Below are 23,170 nucleotides of genomic sequence, written 5' to 3'. Positions count from 1 at the left end.
AGCTTGAGGGGTGCTAGAAAGGCTGGTAAGAAAGGGAAACCTATTAACAGATTAGTAAAAATGAAGCTGGAAAAATCAAGCTACATTAAAAGGGCCCCAGAAGAATGTGATTATCAGAGTCAGTATTTATTGGGATGTTTTGTGTCTGCTCTTTGTGTTTAAGAGAAGAGAATAGGAAACGTGTTAGATGACACACAGCCTGGAAACGTCCCCTAAGCATGAGCAACCCTGCATCCATCAGGCCCTTAGTTGCTCAATCTCTTACAGTCCATGGTGAGCTCCATTCTCAGGATAGCACTCTCTGGAAGGTACAAGCTAATAAAGGCAGCTGGGAGACAGTAAGAGCAGCAGGAGGACCAAGTTTCAATTCTGGGAGTAACTCATATGAGGACAGAAAGAATCAGGAGGCGTAAACTTTTCAAGTATTTCTGCATTTCTTTTCTTGTTTTGTGTGTTTGTGCCTGTTTTTGTATTGTCTCTTTTAGGATCCCAATCATGACAATGAGAATAACAAATCATAAGTCACTGTTGGTATTGTTGTTTATATTAGCCTCCTGGATCACTTTTACAGTTTTCCCAAACTCCACAAAGGTAGGAACTGCTTTCTTTATGTGTTTTACAAAAGTACATTTTTACTTGACACTTCATCTGTTCTAGGGAAGTCCAAACAAACAGACCTATAGATTGTAGTAGGGGAGTTTCAACTGCTTACACACCTTTAAGAGCCAAGGTACTTGATAATAATCATGCAGTATGGGAGAGGATAATATTGTGTGTGTGTGTGTGTGTGTGTGTGTACACACATTCTTCTTTTGTCACTTATATCTGAGTTGCAACAGTCTTCTCCCAATGCTTAGCTTGCCTTTACACCTTCTCCAAGGAACCTCTGAACAACAGAATATTTTCATGTTTATGTAGTAAAATTTATGTTAATACTGTTACTGTTAATACTTTTTACTATTAATACTTCTTGAGTACTAATAAACCCTTCCCTATGCCAACATCAAATTATTTATCTAAATACTCTACTTAAAGTTTTAAAGGTTGCTTTAGACATTTAGCCCTGTAATGTACTTGGATTTTTTTTTTTTTTTGCTGATTTTTCTTTTACTTCTATATGGATAACCACTTTTTCAGCTCTTTTTATTTTGTAATCCTTCCTTTCCAAGCTGATTTATCATGTCATTTTTGTTATATATCAAAATCTCTAATAAATGCAGGTCCCTCTGTGGGCTCTTCGTTCTATTCCATTGAACAGTTTGTCTTCCCTGTATCAATACCACATGGCTATAATTAACAGAGCTTCATAATTAGTTTTGAAACCTTTTTTAGTTTTCAGCCAGTCTTGGCTCTTCACTCTCTCTTATATATTTTAGAATCAGACTGTCAAATTTAGTGAAAAATTCTACTTAAATTATAAGTGCATGACATTAGCCATATAGATCAAATTGAGAAAACTGATATGTTTATAATATTATTTTGCTGTTTATCAACATGTAATCTCTCTCCATCTATACAGGTCTTCTTCAAGATATTTCACTAAATTTTATAATTTTTGCATTCAGGTCTTATACATCTTTTGTTAGAGTGATACCACGGTACTTCATAATTTTTTTGTTGCTATTATGAATAGTGTCCTTTTAAATACATTTTCTAATTGCTCACTGCTGGTGTAAAGGAATCCTACTGACCTTTGCATAAGGAACAGTAGGATTTTACTTTCCAAGATCTTGAAAGACTCATTATTTCACGGATCCAATATTGTCTAGATCTCTCTGAGGACAGAAAGTATACTTGTTCTAAAATTGTGTTTTGATTTTTCTATTAATTCTGTTTCCTTGGGTGTCTCCTCTTTGTTGAACCTGATACCTCTCTCTCATGAGTTACTTTTTTTTGGCCACGCCACGTGGCTTGCGGGGTCTTAGTTCCCCAACCAGGGATCCAACCCACGCCCCCTGCAATGGAAGCATGGAGTATTAACCACTGGACCACCAGGGAAGTCCCTCTCATGGGTTACCTTTCATGAAAATTTTTTGCTAATTCTTGGTTATGTACTTTCTTACACCTGAGATTCTGTGGTGGCCAGTCTGGAGTGCTGTTACCTGTTTGCTCCAGCGTGTTTGTGGCAGAGATGCAAAAAGTGCTGCAGGGCAATAAATGCTCCCCATTTTTCTAAAGTGTTGCCAGGCACACTGGGTCCTACCCACCTGTCCAGCTTAAAAATCTGTAGTTTTTACTCTCACCAGAGTACAGAACTCCCTGTTTCTAGCTGTCTGGCCCAGGCATGGGTGGGGAAGTAAGGATGTGTCAACCTGCTTGGTTTGTCCTCCTGTGAGCCTCCCCTTCACCCCCTTTTACTCCAGTTATCACCCTCCTCCATGTTGGTAATGTCCCTGCAGTGACTCCCTTCTTTTGCCAAAGCCTCATCTACATGCATTGGAGCCATGGTTTCCTTCTTTGATCTAATCTCATCTGCATTTCATTCTTCAGGAGACTGCTTATAAGTTTTTGTCCATATAAGGTATCTCTTCCTATTTCCCAGAATAATTAGAAAATTTTAAGTTCTTTTCTGCCGTTTATACAATTTTATGGTGGGAAATCGAGGCTATAATACGTGCTTACTCCTCCACCTTGAATCAGAATTTTCCTGTTATTTTTCTACTAAAAAGAAAGTTGTGCAGGGCTTCCCTGGTGGTGCAGTGGTTGAGAGTCTGCCTGCCGATGCAGGGGACACGGGTTCGTGCCCCGGTCCGGGAAGATCCCACATGCCGCGGAGCGGCTGGGCCCGTGAGCCATGGCCGCTGAGCCTGCGCGTCCGGAGCCTGTGCTCCACAGCGGGAGAGGCCACAACAGTGAGAGGCCCGCGTACTGAAAAAAAAAATTGTGCAGAGAATATTATTCTACCATACTGAAAATCACTTATAATTTTCATGTGAAGTTGTAGCAGTTTAAAAACATCTAATAATGTACTGTATGGTTAAAAGATGTTACTATGATAATGTTCACATCCTCTAGGTACTTACTCTTTTTTTTTTAACATCTTTATTGGAGTATAATTGCTTTACAATGGTGTGTTAGTTTCTGCTGTATAACAAAGTGAATCATCTGTATGTATACATATATCCCCATATCTCCTCTACCTTGTGTCTACCTCCCACCCTCCTTATCTCACCCTGCTGATCTCCGCGTGCTATGCAGCTGCTTCCCACTAGCTATTTTACATTGGTGCTTACTCATTTTTTAATCTTGTTCCTATAGCAACTACTAAGAGATTTTTAAATTTCTGATCCTGATTGTGGATTTTTCTATTTCTCCCTTTAGTTCTGTCCATTTTTGTTTCACATATAAATACATGGATATGTAGGCACGTACACATTTAAGGTTGCTATGTTTTCAGACCAATTGACCCTGTTATCACTAAGAAATGTCCATCTTTATGTCTGGTGATACTCTTTGTCTTGAAATCTACTTTAGCATTAATGTTAGCTATTTTATGCTTACATGGTATATTGTTTTCCATCCATTCACTTTCAACCTATAGGTATCTTTATACTTAAACTACATTCCTTGTAGATAGCAAATAGTTGGGCTTGCTGTTTTATCTCTGCCTTTTAAAAAAAATTTAACACTTCATTTATTAGATATCATTCTAGTAAAACTTTCTTTCTAGAATGTATTACTAATCACATAGGTGAAAATATAACAGCTTCACCTTTTTATAAATGAATTATCTCAAATATTGAAACAGTGATCACAAATTCATTTAATAAAAATTCTTCCAAAATTTGATAAAACCATAAATTTTAATGCCAAACTATAACTTTTAATATCAAAATATTTTAAATATTTCAAAATATTAAAATATACATAAATGAGTGCATTGACTACAGAACATTATTTTATTTATACATACTGTCTTTTAAAAATCTTCACACTCTAACTATTCCAAAACAGTATTTTTTTTCTTTTGAGTTTGATTACACTACTTTAATCCCAGGAAGAGTATTATCTCTGCCTTTTATTGAGGTGTTTAGTCTACTTACTTTTAATGGAATTATTAATATGGGTGGATTTAGGTCCACCATTTTGCTATTTGTTTTCTGCTCAGCCATTCTGGTTTTTATTCCTCTGTTCCCCATTTCCTGCCTTATTTTGGGTTGATTTTTTTTTTTTTTTAGTATTTCCTTTCAGTTTCTCTATTATTTTTATAGCTCTAAGTTGTCTTTCTAAAGTGGTTTCTCTAGAGATTACAATACCCATTCTTAACTTTTAGAGTTAATATTGTGCTACTTCATGTAATCTGTAATAACCTTTCAACCATTTATTTCCATTTATTCCCCCCCATTCTTTATGCTGTAGTTGTCATATTATTACAAAATTGTAGTTCTTAAATAATTATATGCACTTTAAAGAAACTAGGAGATAAACACACAATATTTTATATTAATACATATATTTATCATTTCTGGCACTTTTCATTCCTTCCTGAAGATCTATGTGTCTTTTTGGTGTAATTTCACTTCAGCTTGAAGAACTTTAGTTAGCAGTTGTTTTTTTTCTTTTCTTTTTGATCCTGCCGCTGGCATGTGGGATCTTAGTTCTCCTACCAGGTATCGAACCTGTGCCCCCTGCAGTGGAAGTGTGGAGTCTTAACCACTAGACCGCTGGGGAAGTCCCAGCACTTTTTAAAATGCAAGTCCAGTGTTGTCCCTTCTTCCAAGTTTCAACTCTCCTCCAGTGTCTGTCTGCTTGTGGTCACTCTCTGGTGCTTTTAAAAGAGAAGATTTGGGGGTAGGGGTGTAGAGCTTATCACTGTTCTCTACAGGAGAATTAGTCCAATACAAGCTACTCTGCCTTTATTGGAAATTTGGAGATATTACTATGATTCACTGAGTTCTCAGAAATAGAGTTATTGATAAATGCAATGAACATTGTTAAAGGTCTTAGTACATGCTATAGAACTGTTTACCAGAAATGTGGTGCCATTCACACCTAAACCAACAGTGAAAGAGAATTTTAGTCTTACTGCATGTTTGCAACACTGGGTAGCTCATTTTTAGAGACACTTGCCTGGGATTAAAACCTGACTCTGTTGCTGACTAGCTATACAAGCTTGGCTAAGTCCCTTAATTTCACTGTGAACCAGTTTCATCATCTGAAAATTGGGTCATAAAAACAAATACCCCATATATTATTGTGAGGATTAATGGGCTAACATATGAAAAACATTTAGCATTGTACCTGGCACATACTAAATGTTTGCTATTACTGTCTATTATTTGATAAATTAAAATGTTTTTATTTTTTAAAATCTACACGTCAAATAATAAAACAGTAACAATGTTAATCATAGTAACTTAGTCCAGTACAAGCTATTCTGCCTTTACTGGAAATCTGGAGATATTACTATGAAATATTTATACCAAAAAATGTTCTTTACAGAATCATAAGTAATAGAGAAAAGCTGAATGCAATAAATATCTAAAAAGACAGGAATAGGTGAAATATTCCATAGGCTGGAATATTATGTGGGCCTTTGACATAAGGTGGAAAGTTGTTTTTTGTTTTTTGGGGTTTTTTTTGGTGGTATGCGGGCCTCTCACTGTTGTAGCCTCTCCCACTGCGGAGCACAGGCTCCGGACACGCAGGCTCAGCGGCCATGGCTCACGGGCCCAGCCGCTCCACGGCATGTGGGATCTTCCCGGACCGGGGCACAAACCCATGTCACCTGCATCGGCAGGCAGACTCTCAACCACTGTGCCACCAGGGAAGCCCGAAAGTTTTTAATTACATTTTTTTGTAAAATCAAAATTTATTGGTAAATATTCAGTTTGTTCACAATCATGTGAAATTGTTATATAGAGGATGAGATAAAATCACCCAAATGGTAAGAGTAGTTATCAATGGTTGGTGTGATTGTGACTGACTTTTATTTCCTGTAGAGTTGTGGCATTCTCTCATTTTTCATAATAAATCAGTGTTATTTTATGATTAGAAAATAAATATTTTATAAGCCTATGCTTCTTATGTGCTGTTAGTTAAAGCAATCTGAAAATTACTAATAAATATCACAAGCTATTTAATGAAAGTGTAAAAAGTGAAATAGAAAAAAATAGATAATTGTATATTACATAAAATTTCCATGCTTCTTAAACATTTTCTTAAGGATTTATTTAAATGACTGACTTCTAGTTTTAAGATAAAAAATAATAGAACAATAAACATTTGTTCTCTGCTGTGCAGTTAAAAAGCATTTTCTCATCTGGTCTCCACAACTGCCCAGTGAAAGTATATTTTATGATCACCACTTTAAGGAAGAAAATCCCAGGGCTCTTTAGGGTGGAGTGGCTCATTCAAAATAGATTAGCCAGTGATGGCAATTCCCTGGAAATCCAGTGCTTAGGACTCTGCACTTTCACTCCCAAGGACCCTGGAGTACAGTCTCTGGTCAGGGAACTAAAATCCTGCAAGCCATGTGGTACAGCCAAAAAAAAAAAAAAAAAAACAGAGACAGTGAAATCTCAATATATTTTTAATTTTTGTACCTCCCACCCTTTTATAAAAGAGAAGCTGGCTAACCTACCAAAATTATTACATTAAATAGGCACATTTTCTTTGTTCTTTATTGTATTCCTTGTCATTTCAGTTATGGACTGTACCCAAGTTGCCCATCTCCCTCCCTCACTGGAATTTCATCATGAACTCATGTCCTGCAGCACCACTGGATCCAGCAGTTTCACCAACAGAGACTGAGCGGAGAATAAAGGGGATCATGGAGAAGCTAGACCAGCTGATCCCACCCAGACCCTTCACCCACGTGAGCTCCGCCACCAGCGCCACACACAGCAAAGCCACCCTCCTCAGCCCTCAAGACACATACTGCAGGGGGGGATCAGCTAGACGTCCTGCTGGAGGTGAGGGACCACTTGGGACGCAGGGAGGAATATGGCGGGGATCTCCTGAGGGCCAGGATGTCCTCCCCAGCCCTGAAGGCAGGCGCTTCGGGAAAGGTGACAGACTTCAACAATGGCACCTGCCTTGTCAGCTTCACCCTGTTCTGGGAGGGCCGGGTGTCTCTGTCTCTCCTGCTCATCCTCCCCAGTGAAGGGGTGTCGGCTCTCTGGAGGGCAAGGAACCAAGGCTATGACAGGGTGACCTTCACAGGCCAGTTTGCCAGTGGCGCCTCCCATGTCATTACTGATTGCGCCCTCGTTTTAAATTCAAGTGCTGAACTGTGTGAGTACCTGGATAGTCGCGACCAAGAAGACTTCTACTGTGTGAAGCCTCCACATATACCCTGTGCTGCACTCACCCACATGCATTCCAAAAACAAGGACGTGTCTTATCTTAGCAAACAAGAAAGAAGCCTCTTTGAAAGGTAAATAATTATTTCTGGAGACTACCTGGGCAAATATAGTAATGATTTGGCCTATCTGTTGATCTAAAGGAAACTGCTGTGAGTATATCAACTTCGGGACTCTGTGAAGAGCCATTTTAGAAAAGGTCTGTGAATTCATTTGGGGACAGTGCCCACTCTCCAGTAGTCCCTAAAGGTTTTGGATATTTAACCCTTATCATTGAAACAAAAAATATAAATAAAATAAAAATTAAAAGAGGAGGAGAAATATATATGTGTGAATATGCATGGGCTCTAATATATTCTTTCTGTTCTCAAAAAATTACCTTGTACACTTTCTGGGGATCTGTACTCCCTGGACTAATAGACCAAGAAATGTAAATTTAATAAATGGTTTGGAACTGTGGGCAAATAGTCAATTATTATCACAAGAAATAACTGAAGTAATGGGTAATGTGGCTTCTTGTGTTTCCTGATCTTGGGGCCACCTGCAGATTAATTAATTTCTATATTTTTCTCGTTAAGGTCAAATGTGGGTATAGAGATGATGGAAAAGTTTGACGCCATTACTGTCTCCAAATGCAACAGTAAGTTCTCCCTGTGTTTGACGGGTGGTACTTAGTACTAGTCCCATTTAAAGCATTTCTTCTTTTTGCAGACTTATTCACTATTACCTGTCCTATTGTTACTCTGCTCATCAGGCTGGTCTATGGTAGGCCAAGATGCCAGTTACTTAAGTGAATAAATGACTGGAATCATAAACCTGTTTTATAACTCTCATCATGAGGGTTTCCCTGGTGGTGCAGTGGTTAAGAATCCACCTGCCAATGCAGGGGACATGGGTTTGAGCCCTGGTCCAGGAAGATCCCACATACCACGGAGCAACTAAGCCCATGAGCCACAACTACTGAGCCTGCACTCTAGAGCCCACGAGACACAACTACTGAGCCCGCGTGCCACAACTACTGAAGCCTGTGTGCCTAGAGCCCGTGCTCCACAGCAAGAGAAGCCACCGCAATGAGAAGCCCGTGCACCACAAGGAAGAGTAGCCCCCGTTCGCCACAACTAGAGAAAGCCCGTGTGCAGTAACGAAGACCTAACTAACACAGCCAAAAATAATAAAAATAAATAAATAAGTATAACTCTCATCATCAATCTTATCATTATCTATCAGGCAACAGATTACCTGCCCATCAGACACAACAACCTTCAAATGTCAAAACTCTCTCCCAATTTGCACCTAGGTCTTATTCCCAAACTACCACCATCAGCACTTCCCACATTGCTACAGGCACAGGAATCACCATCTAGAGGTTTCTAACCTTCCCTCTATAAGTCAGTTCATTACAATTTCCCCCTCTTTGTCTTTGCCGCCTTTCAAACATTTTAACATGTAAAATAAGACTTCCACACTTATATCTATTAATTGCTCTTCAATTTTTTTGGCTCAAAACACCCTAGGAAATCATTATCTAAAATGATTTAAGGCAAGAACTTTTGTGTCCCTTTAAGTTCGACATTAACAGCTTGCTAATTGCTACTGACTCATTTACACTGAAGTGTATATACATACCTACAGGTAGAAATGGCATTTTTCACCCAGGATACACATGGATACTCATACCGGTTATTAAAATATTAAACCATTTCCTTTGGTTGGTGAATAATCACTGCCCCAAGACCACCAAGGCTAGATACATCAGTCCATCAGATTCCCAGACTCTTCACAAACCAGTGAGTAATGGGTTAATACCTGGCCTGTCCTGGACCTCCAGGATTCTGCTCCAGCCTACAGCCATATCCATGTGGACTGTCCAGGTCCCAAACCAAATTAGTTGTTAATTTTTTTTATATTTCCATGCACTTAAAGGATTTACAGTTTGATTGTGGCATTTAAGACACTACGACAGTCCTCAGCTGCCGCTAAGGTGCTCAATCCTTCCGAGGAAGCTAAGGCCGCGTTGGGGAGAGGCCCTCACTTCATCTGGCGACTAGCTCCACACCCGGCAGCCCCCATTTAGCACTCGCCCACACCATGGCCTCTGTCTTGGAGCTCACCTGCATCTACTTGGCCCTCATCCTGCACGACGCTGAAGTGACGGTCACGGAGGATAAGATCAATGCCCTCATTAAAGCAGCCGGTGTAAATGTTGAACCTTTCTGGCCAGGCTTGTTTGCAAAGGCTTTGGCAAATGTCAACATCGGGAGCCTCATCTGCAACGTGGGGACTGGTGGACCTGCCCCAGCAGCTGGTGCTGCCCCAGCAGCAGGTCCCGCCCGCCCCACCACTGCTGCCCCAGCTGAAGAGAAGAAAGTGGAAGCAAAGAAAGAAGAATCTGAAGAGTCTGATGATGACATGGGCTTTGGTCTTTTTGACTAAACCTCTTTAGTAACACGTTCAATAAAAAGTTGAGCTCTTAAAAAAAAAAAAACAAACAAAAAAACCACTAGAACAGTGTGTGATAAACTTGGGGGTAAAGTGGGATAAAATGACAAGATAATTGAGTTTTCATTACTAAGCAAGAATTGATGTCTATCCTTTCATAAGAAGGCAAACAAATACTTAAATTTTACCTAGGAGGCCTTTTTCCTGGGAGAAAACATGTTCTCTATAATGAACATTAATGGGTATCATTTAGAAAATTCTTAACAGAGAAATTTTTTTCTGAAAAATAAGTATTCCATTAAGATAATGATGCTTCAATAAGGCTTTTCCTCCATCCTCACACCCTATAAAAAGGATACTTAGAAAAGACAGTTGGTTCTTAATAAATACTGATGGGTAAAGTGATATTTTAGAAGATCCTATCTTGTTGATTCTTTAGCAGAAAAGACAGCTCCAGTGAAAAAGAAATGCAAGTTTGGAATGGCATCCACAATCCCCAGTGGACATGTCTGGAAAGACACATGGAATCCTGTCTCCTGTAGTTTGGCTCCAATCAAAATGAAAGAATGCCTGAGAGGAAAATTCATACATCTAATGGGAGATTCTACGATCCGCCAGTGGATGGAATACTTCAAAAGCAGTATCAACAGTATGCCTGTCTAAGCTATTACTCATATCCCTTTCAGAAACATCTTTTTCATTTCAAGGGGAGAAATGAATATGGGAAATGCCTCTTCTTTTTCATATTTGTTAATCACAACACACCAACACTTTTCACATCATTGTCTTTTCTTTAAAAGAACGCATTTATTGACTAGAAGGGAGCCAGTTTAGAAAAAGGTTTACTCCATGCCTATACCTGCAAAATTCACACTTCAATATTTACCCAGCATGCTCAGAAAATCATGGACAGAGCAGACGATAATAAGACATTATATTGTCCACATTCTACAGATGGCATGATGAGGATTAAGAGTGTGGATTCTAAATCCAGATGTCTTGGGATCAAAAGATGGCCTCTACATGTCCTAGCTGGATGGGCTTGGGCAAGTTACATAACTACATAGTGATTTTGTCCTTAGTTTCCTCATCTGTAAAATGGAGATGAAAATAGTACCCACCTGGTAAAATGAGGTAATATACACAATGCATTTAGAATACTGTTTGCTACATACTAGGTTCTCTTTGGTGTAAGCTGTCATCACTATTATTATTTCATGGAAGGACAGATGCTAGAAGTAAGGTAATGGCTTCACATCAGGTAGGCACAGTGGTTAAAAGTAGGGGCTTTGGAGCCTAACAGACCTAGATTGTGCCACTTAGAAGCCATGACCTTGGGTGTAGTACTTATTTTCCTCATCAATGAACTAAAACTAACAACAGCATCTGGCGGTGGTTATAAAGAGTAAATGAAGTAATGGTTATAACATATTTAACACATTGCAAGACACATGAACACTCAGAAAGTGCCCAGTAAACAATAGCTATTGCAATGATTATCATTAGTTCATATCAGAGTTGGGGCTAGAATCCACTTGCTAGAATCCTAGTCCAGTTGCTCCTTTTACTAAACCAAGAATGCATCAATACTAATTCAGAATCCACTAGTAGATCTTAGCACTCTTACCTGGAAAACTGTCACTGCCTGTCCTGGACCCTGGCTTTTACCACTGGGGACAGTGCAGCTGGTGTGGCTCCCTGCTGGCCTTCCTGCAAGGACGCCACTCTTGTGATCTCCGACTTAGTGTGTAAGCTGATTCTCCCAGTAAAAAGGGAAAATCAATAGGGCCTTGGATCCTCTCCAACAGAAGGGGAGAGTTTTAAATTGTAACCTCTGGTAAATGACTAAACTCTGCCAGACCTCAGTTTCCTCATCTATAAAATTAAGGGTGAGGTGATAACCTCTAGCATCACATCCTATAACTGTGGGTCTCTTAGTTTATAGAAAGTACTAAATTATTGAGTCACCTACCCTCTTGGCTGACCTTTCAAGTTGTGGTAGCAAAACATCTGTTGCACATATTGTTAAAAGTTAAATTGTATGGCTATAGTGTGCTTTGGAAAAGGAAATTGAAATATGTTAGAAACGGAATGAAGAAAAAATTCTGCCCTTTTCCTCCACCCAACCCTCCAGCATCACTATTTTCAAACCATACTGGTTAAGATTTTTAAGTGCAGCCCTTTACTTCTAAGATGATACATGTTACAAAGCATTAATAATCCTTTACTACACATTTTCCTCAGAAGTTCTAGCTACAAAGCAGCTGGCCTTGATAGTTTGACAAGGGTCTAATTAATATGATGAGAAATGAAGGGACTTCATTTTCTTCTATCCATATTATACTTTTCAAAAGTTTTAAGATTGGGTAGACTACTTTCACAAGAATTGGGAGAAACTTCAAGTTTAGGTACAGATTCTGTCACTTACTAGTTGTGTAATCTTGAACAGGTCATTTCATCTCTGGGTTTTCTTTTCTACAATATGGCAATTAAATATATATATGCATATATATTGAGCTTTGAAGTAAATGAATATATCAGTCCTAATAAATGCTTTGTAAACTGTAAAGTCCTTCACAAATGAATAGTAATATTATTATTATAGATGATGTATTCAGTGCCATTTCATGCATATGTAAAAGAAACACAGAAGTATAAAATATAATTCCAGTCTTAAGGGAACTTACAGAGGACTTGGGGAAATAGGGTTACTTGTTTTTTGAAATATAAAGACATCAATTGGTATCTTTCTCTATCTTCAAATGAACTTAGTCTATAGTTAGCAAAATGTACAAAACTAATACCCACAAAAGTGACTCCATCATCCTCCAGTGAAGTGATCTCAGTGCTCACCATCGCCAGTCGATGTGGTTCTACATGGTTCTACAGAGGGGCAGATATAATTTCTCATTTGTATAACACTTTTGGTTGCTCAATAATTTTCAAACTATTCTCTCATTTAAGCCTATAATAAATTAGTCAGGATTAACTTATTTAATCATAAACACCAAATCTTTTCTTCTATTTTTATGACCTTTGTAACTTTTTTTTCCTTTCATTTTGGGATTGCCTACTTGTCATCAGCCCTGAAGTCAGTGATCTGCATGAATCTGGAAAATTTCAAAACCAATTTGCTGTGGACTTGGACAAGAATATCAACATCCAGTGGCAAAGGCATGGTTACCCCTTGATTACAGCACTGACCTATTCAGTCAAAGAGATTGAGTACATCGCTCGGGTTATTGACAGAACTGGAGGAGAAAAAAATACTATCATTGTTATTTCTGTGGGCCAGCACTTCAGACCCTTTCCCATTGATGTTTTTATCCGAAGGGCCCTCGGTATCCATGACGCAGTTCAGCGCCTTCTTCTGAGAAGCCCAGACACTGTGGTCGTCATCAAGGCAGAAAACATCAGGGAGATGCACACTGATGTGGAGAGATTTAGTGACTTTCACGGTTACATCCAATATCTTGCCATAAAGGACATTTTTCAGGATCTCATTGTGGGCATTATTGATGCCTGGGATATGACAATTGCATATGGCACAAATAATGTCCACCCGCCCCAATCTGTAGTCAGAAATCAGATTAATATATTGTTAAACTTTATTTGCTAGATAAAACATATCGCTTTAATTTATTCACTGAATTAAAGACATCTATTAAGTGTTTGCTATCATGCCAGATGCTGTTGGCTCTGAACTCTCAATTAACAAGAGAAAATCTGCACTATGGCTGATTTATTAACCAGCAACTCAACCAAATCAGTTATTTCTAATTTGGGCTTCCACTTACAAATAAACACAAAAATACTTATGAAAAGGAGCTACCCTTCTTGATCAGAGTCATGCCAATTTTCACAAGCAGGAAGTCAAGACACCTAATTGTTAAAAGTTCTCTGTGATGCATGGAAATTCAGAGCAATAAAGTCATTATAAAATAAATATTTGGAGAAAGTAGTCCCATTTCCTTATTTATGAGACAAGTTCAAGGTGATTTCCTAGTGGGAAGAGAAGTCTTTTGAGGCAATGCTCCATGTACACAGTCCTGAAGGAGCAGCAGAATTTGAAGCAAGACACTCTGGATCCTGAAAGCCTCTGACATTTCTCTCCCGAGAGGGACTCCCACTGCTAGGAGCTAATCTGTTCTATAGAATTTATCCCTCAGGAATACCAGCTAAATACCAGTTGAAAGCACAGTGCTCTAGGATTCAGAGAGCTGGGCTTCAGTCCTTTTGTTGACAGTAATTACATAACTTTGGATAAGTCACTTCAGCTCTCTGGGCCTCAGTTTCTGAAATGAAGGAGTTAGTGTGAGATTTGTGGTTTTCAAACCTTGCTCTGTGCAGCTCTGAGTGTTGCTGCAGGTACTGCCTGGAGGGACAGGAGTTAGGAGAACTGCTCGGTGCGCAGGGTACCAGTTCTTCCACACCACTTCAGCCAGACTATCAGCCATTTTTACCCATGTTTATTGGGCTTCTGGGTAGGCTTTTGATTTGAAAAAAAGGTTCTACTGCTTAAAATGTTTGAAAAGCATAATGTAGATAATCAACAACATTGGTTTCTATAATCTACACATATGGGTTACTATTTTAATCACGCTCACTTGCATTGTAATAGGCCTTCCCAAAATTTGACCGTAAAAGAATGATATGAGAATTTCAGTTGAATAGGGTGATATAATTATTATAAAGTATTTTGGTATAATATTCTTCCTTAATTTTTCCCTCTAAACCATGCCCCAGATATCACTGGGCCCCTGACCTACTCTTGCTCCATCTAGGAAAAGACAATTATAATAGGAATATCTTAAATCCATTTATCCAGTTTCCTCCAGGAAAGGGATAATAATTTTTCTACTTATTTGCCCATGAACCACAATTCACAGTTCAGTGCCCAGTAAACAGATGGTCAAAAATATTAAGTCCCTTATCATGTGTCAGGAACTATTCGAGACTTTAGGGATACAGTGGTCCAAAAGGCAAATGAATTCTTTGCCATCAAAGAACTTATATTCTAATAAAGGAAAAAGATAAAAAAGATATAAAATAATCCCACACTACCAAAGTAGTATGAACAAATTATATAATAGGGTAATGTGATGCAGTGACAGCATGGTGGTGATGGAGGTGACTAGAGCAGTTCAAAAAGGCATCTCAGAGGAGAAGGCATTAAAAGGGAGATCAAAATAATGGAAAGGAGGCATCCATGAGACAAAGTGAAGACAGCGATCCTTAAGAAAGAATGGCAAGTGCCAAACCCCTGAGACATGATGGAGCTTGGCTTTTTTAAAGAACAGGAGACCATTATGACTAGAGTATTGTCAGTGCGAGAAATATGGAGGGAGAAGAAGTTAGAGAGGAAGATAGGGGCCAGATCACATGTGGCCTTTGTAGTCTATGGCAAGGAGTTTGAATTCTATCCTAATTATAATGGGAAGGCAACTGAGGGAGGGAGAAAAGGAAGGAAAATAAGAGAGAGGGTAGGAAAGAGAGAAGGAGAGAAGGAAGAAAAGAAGGAGAAAAAGAAGGAAGAAAATAAAGGGAGGGAGGGAGGGAAAGAATAGGGAGGGAGGAAGGGGAGAGGGAGGGAGAGAGAGAGAGAAAGGGAGAGCGAGAGAGAAAAGAAGGAAAGAAAGAAGGGAGGGAGGGAGAGAGGGACTGGTAACATAACTCGCATTATCACAGACTGCTATAGTTGCTAACGTCAGAATGAACAAGAGTTGTGAAACCATGGAACTTTGGAAGAGCATCTGTTTTCTTTTATTAATAAAGTGACTTTCCATTACCACATTCCAATTGGGTAAGGTTGGCAGGGTCACTGAAGGTCTTGCTAAAGGGGCAGATTTTTTTTAAAGAACATAGAGGACTATAATTTTAGAAGAGCAACTAAAATTAGAATGTGACCCAGAGATTTTTTTTTTGAAAGAAAAGAAAAGAGAAGAAGTATTTGTTTGTAATGTGTGAACCCTAAGAGGAAGTGCAAGCTCAGGGTAATGCATTCAGAATGATAGACCTCAGAAGTTAGCACTTTCTAGGGGAAATCCAAAATGATTTCAGTTCTTCCCAAAAATGAATCAGTTTTTCTCAAAATGAATCATTATAAACACAGAGTAACTGTTGCCATGTCTGCGTGATGTTTGGTGGGACATTTCCTGTCTGAGATGCTTGCGCAGTATGTCTGTAGCAACTGCAAACTGGTCTTCCAATGAGAGAAACAAGTAAAAATGACTGGCACACAGCCTTTTGGATAGAATGGATTCTTAGACAAGATGGATAAATATTTCTAAAGTAAACAAAGAGGTAAATATTTCCAAGGGAAATGATTATTATCAACAGGTAAGGATGTTAAAGAGTATACTGAGAAGAAACTGAGAAGATTAAAAATTACAGGATGTCTGATATAAAAAATTATTACACTCTGATAAACGAGTGACTGTAAGATAGAAGGAAACTCTATATTGTACCCTTAGGGAAGAGAGAGTGTATCCAAGAAAGGAGCAACTTGGAAGGGGCCCTCTCCAAGGCTAGAATTCAGACCCTGCTGAGGAAGATGTAGTTCAGCCCACTGGGCAGCGGAGAAGATCACTGGTTTGTCCAGGTCACAGATGGTCTGCAATTGCTGGGCAAGCAGAAAGTGACCCTCTGTAGTGCAGATGGAATACAGGTGATCAGCAAGCAGGGGCGGGGGCATGTAAAGTGGATGGGGGCCGGGACAGCTGACCTGCCCAGGGACCTGCAGAGGGAATCAGGGCCTGTGCAAGCAGGAGGCCTTCACTGGCAGGAAGCCACAGATTGTCATTTTCTGTGTACTAAAGCCAGGGAAAGTTATTGTTGGGAAAGGACAAGCCTACAAGGTCACTGAGAAATTGCCTGGTTCTAGGAACAAGACAGGAAGAGCTCCACTGGAAGTCTCCATACTCACAATGCCCACCACTGTTGTAGGCAGTGACAGAGGATAGCACCTTCCTCCTGTACTGTCCCTCCAGTGCCCTCTAATGACAAAGCTCGACAACATGCTCACCTTAAGGAGAGGTAATTAAAATAATTCTGTCTGTCACTGCAGAGAATATATTGATGGGTGAATTTGAAGCTGAGAGGCAATGCATTGATAACTGTCACAGTCATCAACCCACTCCTTTTTACTGGGCCACTTCCTTAGGAAACAACAAGACCATGCTCTAATAATAGTTATGATAGTTTGCATCTTTAAAAAAAAGTAAACAGAAGCTAAACAATATGTTACTAAATAACCAATGGAACACTGAAAAAATCAGAGAGGAAATCAAAAATACCTAGAGACAAAGACAACAAAAACATGATGATCCAAAACCTATGGGATGCAGCAAAAGCAGTTCTAAGAGGGAAGTTTATAGTAATACAATCTTACCTCAAGAAACAAGAAAATCTCAAATAAACAACCAAACCTTACAACTAAAGCAACTAGAGAAAGAAGAACAAACAAAACCCAAAGTAGGTAGAAGTAAAGAAATCATAAAGATCAGAGCAGTTATAAATGAAATACATATGAAGAAAAAAATAGCAAAGATCAATGAAACTAAAAGCTGGATCTTTGAGAACATAAACAAAATTGATAAACATTGAGCCAGATTCATCAAGAAAAATAGGGAGAGGACTCAACTCAATAAAATCAGAAATGAAAAAGGAGAAGTTACAACAGACACCACAGAAATACAAAGGATCATAAGATACTACTAGAAGCAAATATATGCCAATAAAATGGACAACATGGAAGAAATGGACAAATTCTTAGAAAGGTACAACCTTCTAAGACTGAACCAGGGAGAAATAGACAATATGAACAGAACAATCATAAGTACTGAAATTGAAACAGTGATTAAAAATCTTCCAACAAACAAAAGTCCAGGACTAGATGGCTTCACAGATGAATTCTATCAAATATTTAGAGAAGAGTTAACACCTATCCTTCTCAAATTATTCCAAAAAATTAAAGAGGAAGGAATACTCCCAAGTTCATTCTATAAGGCTACAATCATCCTGATACCAAAATCAGACAAAGATATCACACACAAAAAAGAAAATGACAGGCCAATGTCACTGATGAACATAGACACAAAAATCTTCAACAAAATACTGGCAAACTGAATCCAACAACACATTAAAAGGATTATCTACCATGATCAAGTGGGATTTCTCCCAGGAATGCAAGGATTCTTCAATATATGCAAATCAATCAATGTGATACACAACATTAACAAATTGAGGAATAAAAACCATATTATCATCTCAATAAATGCAAAAAAAGCTTTTGACAATATTCAACACTTATTTATGATAAAAACTCTCCAGAAACTGACCACAGAGGGAACCTACTTCAGCATAATGAAGACCATATATTGACAAACCCACAGCAAACATCATTCTCAATGGTGAAAAATTGAAAGCATTTCCTCTAATATCAAGAACAAGACAAAAATGTCCACTCTCACAACTATTATTCAACATAGTTTTAGAAGTCCTAGCCACAGCAATCAGAGAAGAAAAAGAATTAGAAGGAATCCAAATTGGCAAAGAAGAAGTAAAACTGTCATCATTTGCAGATGACATGATACTATACACAGAAAATCCTAAAGATGCTACCAGAAAACTACTAGCTCACATCAATGAATTTGGTAAAGTTGCAGGATACAAAATTAATGCACAGAAATCTCTTGCATTCCTATACACTAACAATGAAAGATCAGAAAGAGAAGTTAAGGAAACAATCCCAATTACCATTGCATCAAAAAAAATAAAATACCTAGGAATAAACCTACCTAAGGAGACAAAACACCTGTATGCAGAAAACTGTAAGATACTGATGAAAGAAATAAAAGATGACAAAAACGGATGAAGAGATATACCATGTTCTTGGATTGGAAGAATCAATATTGTGAAAACGACTATGCTACACAAAGCAATCTACAGATTCAATGCAATCCCTATCAAATTACTAATGGCATTTTTCACAGAATTAGAACAAAAAAATTCACAATTTGTATGGAAACACAAAAGACCCCGAATAGCTAAAGCAATCTGGAGAAAGAAAAACGGAGCTGGAGGAATCAGGCTCCCAGACTTCAGACTATACTGCGAAGCTACAGTAATCAACACAGTATGGTACTGGCACAAAAATAGAAATATAGATCAATGGAACAGGATAGAAAGCCCAGAGATAAACCCACACACCTATGGTCACCTAATCTATGACAAAGAAGAAGAATATACAATGGAGAAAAGAGAGCCTCTTCAATAAGTGGTGTGGGAAAACTGGACAGCTGCATGTAAAAGAATGAAATTAGAACACTCCCAAACACCATACACACAAAAAAAACTCAAAATGGATTAAAACCTAAATATAAGGTCAGACACTATAAAACTCTTAGAGGAAAACATAGGCAAAACACTCTTTGACATAAACTGCAGCAAGATCTTTTCTGAGCCACCTCCTAGAGTAATGAAAATAAAAACAAAGATAAATAAATGGTATCTAATTAAACTTAAAAGCTTTTTGCACAGGGACTTCTCTGGTGGCACAGTGGTTAAGAATCCACCTGCCAATGCAGGGGACACTGTTTTAAGCCCTGGTCCAGGAAGATCCCACATATTGTGGAGCAACAAAGCCCATACGCCACAACTACTGAGCCTGCTCTCTAGAGCCCATGAGCCACAACTACTGAGCCTGTGTGCCACAACTACTGAAGTCCGTGCACCTGGAGTCTATGCTCCACAACAAAAAGAAGCCACTGCAATGAGAAGACTGCACACCACAATGAAGAGTAGCCCCCACTCACCACAAGTAGAGAAAGCCCGTGTGCAGCAACAAAGACCCAATGCAGCCAAAAATTAATTAATTAATTAATTAATTTTTTATTAAAAAAAGCTTTTGCACAGCAGAGGAAACCATAAACAAAACAAAAAGATGACCCTCAGAATGGGAGATTATATTTGCAAATGAAGCGACCAACAAGGGATTAATCTCCAAAATATACAAACAGCTCATGCAGCTCAATATCAAAAAAATGAACGACCCAATTAAAAAATGGGTGGAAGACCTAAACAGACATTGCTCCAAAGAAGACATACAGATGGCCAAAAAAACACCTGAAAAGATGCTCAACATCACTAATTATTAGAGAAATGCAAATCAAAACCACAATGAGGTACCAACTCACACTGGTCAGAATGGCCATCATCAAAAAATCTACAAACAATAAATGCTGGAGAGGGTGTGGAGAAAAGGGAACCCTCTTGCACTGTTGGTGGGAATGTAAATTGGTAACAGTCTCTATGGAGAACAGTATGGAGCTTCCTTAAAATACTAAAAATAGAACTACCATACGACCCAGCAATCCCACTCCTGGGCGTATACCTAGAGACAACCATAATTCGAAAACATACATGCACCCCAATGTTCATTGCAGCACTATTTACCATAGCCGGACAAGGAAACAACCTAAGTGTCCATCAACAGAGGAATGGATAAAGAAGATGTGATACATATATACAATGGATTACTCAGCCATTAAATAAAGAACAAAATAATGCCATTTCCAGCAACATGGATGGACCTAGAGATTGTCATACTGAGTGAAGTACAGACAGAGAAAGACAGATATCATATGATATCTCTTACATGTGGAATCTTAAATAAAAGGGTACAAATGTTATTTACAAAACAGAAGTAGAGTCACAGATGTAGAAAACAAACCAGGGGATAAGAGGGGGAGGGATAAATTGGGAGATTGGGATTAACATATACACACTGCTATATATAAAATAGATAACTAATAAGGGCCTATGGTATAGGACAGGGAACTCTATTCAATACTCTGTAATGACCTATACGGGAAAAGAATCTAAAATTGAGTGGATATATGTGCATGTATAATGGATTCACTTTGCTTTACAGCAGAAACTAACACTACTTTGCCATATAATTATATGGCAATAAAAAGTTTTAATAAATAAAATAAAAATAAAATTTCTAATGATATGGTAAAGAGCTAATATTTTATGAAATAAATAGGAGACTACAAAGCAAAAAATATATAGAAATTATAAATATCCCCTGATATTATTTTTCTCTTCAGATATTGACACATATCTTCTCCTCTTTGTACAATACCTTCTTGAAAATGTCTTCACTACCTCCTCTTCTCTGTTACAACATATCCCAGTTGGGCTTGTGTTCTACACTGCTCTTGTTGAAGTTACCTTCATATTGTCCATCCCAATGGCCACTTCTCTATCTTCATCCAGTTCAGCCTCTCAGTAGAATTTAACCAAGTTGAATAAACCTTCTTTATTTAAACCCTCACTTTCCTTTTTTGTGAGACATGACTCTTTCTGTGTTTTCCTCCTTCCTCCCTGGAGGCTCCCTCCCACTCTCCTTTGCTAATTCCACCTCTTGGCCTCTAAATTTGGAATACCCTGGGGTTCAGTCCTACCACCTGCTTTGTTCTATCTATGCTCTCATTCTGGGTGATATCCACTCTCGGGTTTACATACTACCTGTATTCAATGACTTCTAAATATGTGTCTCCAGGTCTGATCTCTCCACTGAGTTTAGGACTTGCATATCCCATTGCTTAGGACATGCATATCCCATTGCTTACTTCATTCTCCATTTACCTATCTAGGAGGCATCTCAAACCCAACATGATCAAGATGGAATTCTTGACTTATATTCCAGAACGCATTTGTCCCCAGTCTTCTCCAATTCAAAAAATGTTAGTAAGATCCATACAGTAATTAGAAGCTAACCTTGATTCATCCATTTCTTTCACTCATTCCAAAGTCCTGCCATATTTTCTTAAAATATATGTAGAAAGTTGGTCTCTTCTTATCTACTTCCATTGTCACCATCCTAGCCCAAGCTATACCACTTCTTTCCTGGATTTAGGAAATGACTGGTCTTTCTGCTTATAATCTTGACACTTCACAAGTCAATATCTACAAAGTAGCCAGATTGATCTTTTAAAATGGAAATCAGATTATTTCATATCCTTAGGTAAAATCTTTCAATGGCTTCTAAATTTCCTTCCAATGATCCACAAGGCTGTATTCTTGTCAGTCCAGTCTCCAGTCAACTGTCTCCTGAGAGATCATTCTTCCTGACCACACAATATAGAAGTAGGCCTCTCCATCTCTCCATTAGTTAATTATTTGGCCATGTTCTCTTTTCATATGACTATGTATCACTATCCAAAATGGTCTCATTAAGTTAGGTCATATATGTGATTTTTACCTGTTCTACTCAATGCTAGATTCTAAGCTCCCTACCTGTAAGGGCCTTGTGTTGTTCACTAGATGCTTTGCCCACAGCATCTAGAACCATGCCCAGAATATATCAATAGCTCAGTCTGTATGTGCTGAATAAAATGAAGATTCCTTTCACATTTGCCAGGGAGGAAGCTAGATGCAATAGTTGCTAATATCCACCTATTTAGAATTAGAAAGAGGTTTATGTATAAAATGACATGGCATGTAATAGAGACATATTCTCTTTTAGGACAATAAATCCATGATATGACACAGAGCCTCCAAGATTCATCCGATCTGCCAAAGGCCATGAGATGTGTATCCCAAAATATTTTGATGCTCTGACTCAGAAATGAAGAATTTAGGGACACAGATTGTATTTTTCACCTTTATCTATTGATGACTGCAGCCTTAAAAGGGAAAAGAGAATATGCACATATGAGTTATACCCTTTGTGTTGCCAGAAAAGATTTGCTCCTTTGGAATATAAACAATGATATTGATACAAGTGGTTACCATAAAAGGTTTGACAAACTTAGAAAAACAAGAAAGAATAAAATTTGATCCCTGCCCAGAAAGTACTCACAATACAACCAAAGAGAAGAACGTGTACAGAAATAACTTACAGGGGGGACCTTCAAGATGGCAGAGAAGTGAGACGTGGAGATCACCTTCCTCCCCACAAATACATCAAAAATACAACTACATGTGGAACAACTCCTACAGAACACCTACTGAATGCTGGCAGAAGACCTCAGACTTCCCAAAAGGCAAGAAAATACCCACATACCTGGGTAGGGCAAAAGAAAAAAGAAAAAACAGAGACAAAAGAATAGTGACAGGACCTGTATCTCTGGGAAGGAGCTGTGAAGGAGGAAAAGTTTCCACACACTAGGAAGCCCCTTCACTGGCAGAGACCAAGGGTGGGTAGGGGGGAAGCTTCGGAGCCATGGAGGAGAGCACAGCAACAGGGGTGCAGAGGACAAAGCAGAGAGATTCCCACACAGAGGATCAGTGCTGACCAGAACTCACCAGCCTGAGAGGTTTGTCTGCTCACCCACCAGGACAGGTGGGGGCTGGGAGCTGAGGCTAGGGCTTCGGAGGTCGGATCCCAGGGAAAGGACTGGGGTTGGCTGTGTGAA

The 23,170-nt window shown here is 38.7% G+C and overlaps 2 protein-coding genes across 2 annotated transcripts; both read left to right on the top strand.

Annotated features, from left to right (window-relative positions):
* Window positions 1–205: 205 nt before the first annotated feature.
* NXPE4 (neurexophilin and PC-esterase domain family member 4) lies at window positions 206–13,394 on the top strand. Its single transcript, XM_082626888.1, is given in 7 exon segments — window positions 206–591; window positions 6,647–6,886; window positions 6,888–7,378; window positions 7,883–7,944; window positions 10,183–10,392; window positions 12,828–12,836; window positions 12,839–13,394. Coding segments are annotated over 7 exon segments (1,743 nt in total). The 5' UTR covers window positions 206–384; the 3' UTR covers window positions 13,363–13,394.
* On the top strand, window positions 9,142–9,793 carry LOC309807387 (large ribosomal subunit protein P1-like). The gene has a single exon (XM_082626889.1). It carries the CDS (start codon window positions 9,393–9,395, stop codon window positions 9,735–9,737), a length of 345 nt encoding a protein of 114 aa, XP_082483015.1. The 5' UTR covers window positions 9,142–9,392; the 3' UTR covers window positions 9,738–9,793.
* Window positions 13,395–23,170: the final 9,776 nt, after the last annotated feature.

Source organism: Mesoplodon mirus, assembly GCF_964341445.2.
Source record: "Mesoplodon mirus genome assembly, chromosome: 7".
NCBI lineage: Eukaryota > Metazoa > Chordata > Mammalia > Artiodactyla > Ziphiidae > Mesoplodon > Mesoplodon mirus.
The sequence above is the reverse complement of the archived record's forward strand: the minus strand, read 5'-3'. Positions and strand labels throughout refer to the sequence as shown.